Source organism: Epinephelus moara, chromosome 7, assembly GCF_006386435.1.
Source record: "Epinephelus moara isolate mb chromosome 7, YSFRI_EMoa_1.0, whole genome shotgun sequence".
NCBI lineage: Eukaryota > Metazoa > Chordata > Actinopteri > Perciformes > Serranidae > Epinephelus > Epinephelus moara.
In genome coordinates this window covers 27470356-27477282 of record NC_065512.1, presented here as the reverse complement: position 1 = coordinate 27477282, position 6927 = coordinate 27470356, and the positions used below count along the sequence as shown (strand labels likewise).

Genomic DNA, 6927 nt, shown 5'->3' with positions numbered 1-6927 from the left:
GGGTAATGGGAGGAGTTCACTGTCTTTTATGATGTCTGACCTCACTTTGTCCTACTCTGGAGAATTGTGATGGTAACATAATCATTAAAAATATTAATGTAGTGTCTCGTGAGATAATTTCCTACCTATAAATCCAAAAAGACTGAAAGGACACCTTTTGGGATAAAATATATTGTCCATACTTGCAGATCCACCTTCAGTGTTCAGCACTGTCACCAGTATCTGTCATACACTGTCTCAAAATATGAATTGTAATAACTTTGTGGATCCCTGGGCCCTGACTTCTAATCGAATCTTCTCTAATTTCCGATCTGTCCAGTATTTTTTTTTTTCTTATGACCAAATACTTGCAAAGCGAATGACCTTTCCATCAGCCTGTGCGGTGCTCTGTGTTTCATGTGAATTAACAAATGTTAGTGTGCTAACATGCTAAAATAAAATGTTAAACATGGTAAACCTTCTGCCTGTTATAACAGTATCCAGCACTTTGCCTGTATTCAGCTCTTGTCAGTTAGCATGTTGGATCTGCATTGAAGGCAGTTAGTAAGAGTTGTTTGAATAGCTGCGCAGTCTCGGAAAACAGAATTTTCACCCACTTCTTTTGTTATACTATTTATTTATTTACTTCACATATTTAGGCCTACCATTTGGAGACAATGCGGGTGCAACAAAAAGCAAACTTTACACTACACATTTACATTCACAGCATACAGTGGTATGAAAATGGTTGGCAGCTTTGTGTCTCTTGCCAGTACAAATGGGACATGTTCTGGACTGTTTTGTGAATGTTTTTGTGTGCGCGACCATGACACTTTATTCACGTCGTGTTGATGACCCCCCCCCTCTGTTAGAAACGAACGCTAGAAATGACTTTGGAGGTGTGTATTTGTGCTTATGTATACATATATACATATGTGTGTATACTGGTATGTGTGTTTATCAGTATGTGTGCATGCTGTGCATATGTGAAGCCTTTATGTGTATGTATGTACATAGACGTGTATGTATGGATGTATGTATCAAAGAGTATATATGTGTTTGTATGGACATATGTGTATAAGTTTATGTATATTTTATATTTCATATACATGTATAAATCTTAAATTGCAATTTGCTGCGGATGATGTTCTTTTACTTCTTTAGTGCTATACTGCTATAGTACCATTGTATGGTACTATAGCAGTCAACCTTAAATAGAACTAAAGGATGCACATTTAACAATTCATGTTATAAGCAATGGTTGCATTTTCAGCACACATTTCACTTTGAACCATTAGTCTATTATCACAATACTGTAGTTAAACTACAGACATTTTCAATTTGTGTAGTCCTGGTTGTCATAAAAGATAGTTGATAAGGACGGCAGATGCTTTCATCATTTTGCTTTGACATGATTCATATATTTTGTTTATGATTTATTCCCTACTACACACAGCATTCACATGATCAGAGTAGACTCTGGTAATGTGCAGGAAATCTTTTTTGACTGAGGTCTTAAGCATAATATTTTGAAGATGTGTTTTCTTATTTCTGGTAATTTAAGGCCATAAACAAGAGGATTTACAACTGGAGGAATAATAACAAATTCTAGTGACAAAATTATAGCCACAAATGGATTAATCTCTTCTAAATTTTGTCGACTCAGGGCAGTATCACTGAATGATGTGAAGAGATAGATCAGAAATGAAATAACATGTGGAAGACAGCTCTGTAATACTTTTCCTCTGACCTCTGATGACTTCCAACAAGCAATCACAATTCTCAGATAAGTATACAAGATAAAACCAAGGGGAAGACATGCTATAATTATGGCCCCCAACAAAGCAACAATATTGAGAACAGCATTGGTAACACATGATAATTTTACAATATTCCAGCTGGCACAGTATACCCTCTGTATATTGTTACCACATAGAGGAAGCCTGACAACCATAATAATGCTCATTGTAAGGTAACAGGTTGGACAGACCCAAGCAAAAAATGTCAAAGTGTAGACAGTTTTAGAGTTCATCTTTCTGTGATAATGTAAAGGATGACAAACAGCAACATATCTATCATATGCCATAATGCTCAGAATGGTCAGTTCATACAAAGCATATGTGTAAATAATGAAGATCTGTGTAAAACAAGCAGGATGAGAGATCAAATGAGTATCAGTCAGTAGGTCCATGAGGAATCTGGGGAAGAAACCAGTGGAGCCATACAGAGCATTGACAGATAAAAATGCAATAAAAATGTACATGGGCTCATGTAGTGTTTTCTCCCGTAATATTATAATTATCATGGTAAGATTAGCAGACACAATAAAGCTGTAGAGCAGGAGGCAAAAGACAAAGGCTGGATAACGGTGATGTCCAATGTTCATGAACATGGTTAGGTTAAAGTAAAAAGAGACAGTGCTGTTTTCCATTCTTTAAATTAGAGGGTATCACATTTTCAAGAAAAAAGTAAGTATTAATGTCTGCTCAAGTACAACCTGTTTTTGAAAAATCAACAGTCTTACTAAACTGTACCATCAGCTCCATTGAGCGTTTTGAAAAAAGATATACCCATAAACCCATTTGGCGATATTTTGCATATAGTGAGATCTGTGCACAGATAAACCACTACTGTGTGTTCTCAAAGGTGTTCAACATATTTTATCTTGTCTAGCCTGGTAGACGTCACCACATTATTTCACCTCTGGAGAATTTGGAAAGTTTCCTACTATGCATATTAAACTTTCTGATAGAACTTTTGTTCTTGGCCATAAAAAACCCAGGTATGCGTCTTCCACCTGCACAACTGGAAAGCCACATGTAAATTGCTACTAACGTAGTCTGGAGCAAACCTGGAACATTGTGAACATTAGACTTACTAAAGCATCACTCTAGACAAAAGGTTTATTTAAGTTTTGATGACTGAGTTACAATTTAGGGAGCCAGCATATGATTGAGGGCCACTCAGGAAAAATGTGCACATCTCACTTTCACATTAAACTGCTGAGATGTCCATCAACATCCCTATCTATAGCTTTCATAATTCCAACTAGTTGCCATGCAACCAGAGGCTTTCTACAAGTTATCATTCCTAATCTGACAGATACTTGTTTGATACTTGTCCAAAGTTTGACTTTGTAGTCGAATAATGTGTTAAATGTAGGTGATTGAAAGTGAAAGTACTGAAGTAGATTGGGGATGATTAAAATAAAATCATGTTCCAGGGCTCCAAAAAATGTTTCTGAGGGCTGCCATTGGCCTGCAGACTGCACTTCAATCAACAATGCTCTAAACCCTTAAGCCATCCCACATGATGCCACCAAGCCAGTCAAATCTCTGCATTCCAGGCAATTAACATTGCAATTCTGTACAGTCAGATGAGAGAGGTGAGAGATGAGTGACAAGTGGAAAGGCGATAAGAAAAATAGAAAGATAGAAATATAGAAGGATAGAATATAGAAAAAGAAAGAAAGTGATACAAGGAGAGAAGATGGAGAGGCGAGTGAGCGGGAGACAGGGAGAAACACAGAGGAAGAGGAAGTGAGCGAGAGACGGGGAGAGAAATAGAGGAAGCTTTCTCAGGTCTCAGGAAAGTAGCCCTGTACATCTTGCCATGTTTGGCTCTACATACAGGTGCGAGGCAGCTTTATCCACAATGAACATAATAAAAACTAAATATCGTTCCAGGCTCACCAATGAGCACCTGCACATATGTATGAGAATGGCCCTAACACCATTCCAGTCCAGATTTAAAATCCTGGCAGGACAAGCTCGAGCTCTGTTCTCTCACTGAACAACAAAACGTGGGCAGAGTGGGAAAAGAGGGAAAGAAAAGCAGTGGGAGTGAGTGGAGATTGTGGAGCAGTACAAGTACCTGGGTGTCCTACTGGACAATAAACTTGAATGGTCCACACACACAGAGGCAGTGTACAAGAAGGGCCTGAGTCGGCTGTATTTTTTGAGAAGGCTCAGGTCCTTTAATGTATGCAACAAGATGCTGCAAATGTTTTACCAGACTGTTGTAGCTAGCACTCTTTTCTTTGCCGTGGTGTGCTAGGGGGCGGGTGTTAAGAAAAAGGATGCCAACAGGCTCAACAAGCTGGTTAAGAAGGCCCAGTCCATTGTTGGCCTGAAGCTGAGCACTTTTGAGGAGGTGGTGGAGGACAGAATCCAGGCCAAATTCAATAGGATCATATACAACACACCCATCCTCTCCATAAAACACTGGACACACTCAAGAGCACATTCAGCACCAGATACAGACTCCCCTGCTGTTCAAAAGAGCGCTACAAAAAATCATTCATACCCACAGCAATACAACTGTACAACTCCTCCCTCCGATCAAACTCATATGCACTTTGAGCCATTCTTCCTTTTTTTTTTTTTTTTGGTATCTATTGTACTGTTTTTATACACCTTTTTATACCTTTTATTCACACCTTGTGATCTTATGTACTTTCTTTATCTATCTATCTATCTATCTATCTATCTAAAGAGAAACTGTAAAACTGTTCAATAGTTATTTACTTATTATAAAATTGGTTGAGACTGTTAAGTCAAGATGTGAAAAAGTTAACAAAGAAAAAGGAAAATTCAAGCTGTTGCTACACTTTATTTTATTTATTCTAAAATTAAGCACTTTATGTTAAGATGCACAATTTTTCAAAAACGATTTCATTTATTTTCTCCATTTTATTTTTAAATGCATATCTGTATAGTTCAATGTTAAGTGTCAATTAATACTGTTGAAAAGTTTTTGAATCGTACTTTTTTTTACTTGATTTGACAGTCAGATTACATGCAGATGTTGATACAACTACTAGGCTACTTCAGTATATATATCACAATAAATCAAGTTAGAACTTATGATGTTCCGGACCTTTGCTCTAGGAAATTTTCTCTAACAGGACCTCTTTGAATTTTAGTTGAATACCCCTGCTCTAGACTGATACAGTATGTCTCAATAAAACGCATATTGAGAAGAAAAAAGCTTAAATACTTGCACAAACAACATTATCTCCATCTCACGGGCACCAATTGAGGTGCCACTCACAAATCTTGTAATCCACTTCACTAGCCCTCTCCTACTTAACTGTTGAGTGTGGATGTCCAGTATGGGAAATACTTTCAGTATACTTGCCACATAATAACAGGGTGCTTCAGCCCATCATGACAGACAGTCTGGACATGCTATCAGGCATAGCCCCGTTTGAAACCAGACGCAGTGCAGCAAGCACAAAAGAATGCCCGCATCAGCCCTGCGATGTTCTGTATTCGCTTCCAGAGAGAGCTTCATTTAGACCATAAGACCTACCAAAGCCAAATGCATGGTAAGAGTTATTGCGTGAAACAAAAGGCCTCTGTCAGCTTACCTCTGACCTGCACTAAAGTAAGCTAGTCTCTGGCTTGCCAGCCTCCAGACCTGGCCTGCTTCTCAGCCAGTTAGTCTTGGAATCGTTTGCCTCTGGCCTGCCTGTCCTGTGCCAGCTAGTCCACCACCTGCCTGCCATGAAAATGCCTTCCATGAACTCTTCAAGTTGCCACTGAACTAGTTGAGGAGCTACCCTGATATCTAGTAGCTCACCTTGCCATTTTCAGGGGATAACCCTGTGGAGCCCTCAGAGCAAAGCATGGTCCCAATGGCGTCTGATACAATTGGCTTTCTCAGCTGTCGAGTACCTCTGTGGTTCAGCTGCCCAGTGCCACTAAGACAACGAATGCCCTGCCAGATCTTTTACATCTCCAATACTCCATCTCAGCTGATGTGCTGCCAGATCTACCAGACCTTCAGTTGACATTTCAGTCAACTCCCAGCCAGGTCATCAGTTGGGCATCTCCACTGGTGTGCGGCTAGGTCATCAGTCAGTAGTCTCCACTGTCTTGTTGGCAGTCTCCTCATCTGGTTTCATCAAGTGGTCCATCTGTCAAGCACATCTACAGTCAGACCGTCAGTTGCCAGCCACCTTTCTCAACATCCATCACAACGTCACAATGTCCATGATGTCCGAAAATAATTTGAAATTTGGACTCATCAGACCACAGCACACTTTTCTACTTTGTGTCAGTCCATCTCAGATGGGATGAACTTGGGCTCAGAGAAGTCTGCAGCGTTTCTGGATGTTGTTAATATATGTTTTTTACTTTGAATGGTAGAGTCTTAACTTGCATTTGTATATGAAGTGTGTTTACCGACAATGATTTTCCAAAGTGTTCCTGAGTCCATGTTGTACTATCCTTTATACAATCAAGTCAGTTTTTAATACAGTGCCCTCTGAGGGGTCAAAGGTCACAGCCATTCAGTGTTATTTTTGAGCCTTGTCCCTTAAATGCAGATAATTGTCTGGGTTCTCCAAATCTTTTGATGATATTACAGATTGTTGATGGTGAAATCCCTAAATTGTTTGCAATTATGCATTGAGAATAGTTGTTGTCAAACTGTTGGACTGTTTGCCCCCACAGTTTTTCAAAAAGTGCCCATACCATCCTTGCTTGTGAACACCTGAGCCTTTCTAAGATGCCCCTTTCACACCTATTGATGATACTATCATTTGTCACCAATTAACCTGTTTACCTGTGGAATGTCACAACTTTTTTGGAACGTGTTGCAGGAATCAAATTTAGAATTAAGTACATTTTACAAAAAACAATAAAATTTATCAGTTTGAACATTAAATATCTTTTCTTTGGACTGGATTCATTTGAATATAAGTGGGAAAAAAGGACTTACAAGTAATTGCATTTTCATTCATTCATTCATCTTCTAACCGCTTCATCCTCTTAAGGGTCGTGGGGGGGCTGGAGCCTATCCCAGCTGACATCGGGTGAGAGGCAGGGTACACCCTGGACAGGTCGCCAGACTATCACAGGGCTGACACATAGAGACAGACAACCATTCACACTCACATTCACACCTACGGACAATTTAGAGTCACCAATTAACCTAGTCGTC

General features: G+C 39.3%; 1 protein-coding gene across 1 annotated transcript in view; it reads right to left on the bottom strand.

The window, feature by feature from the left end:
* Positions 1-1438: 1438 nt before the first annotated feature.
* The window catches only part of LOC126393580 (olfactory receptor 10A3-like), a 9427-nt gene continuing 3938 nt past the window's right edge, over positions 1439-6927 (bottom strand). Inside the window, exon 2 of the mRNA XM_050049802.1 lies at positions 1439-5899. Within this exon, the coding sequence (XP_049905759.1) occupies positions 1439-2410 (972 nt within the window). The 5' untranslated portion in view covers positions 2411-5899. The remainder of the gene's footprint in view (positions 5900-6927) is intronic.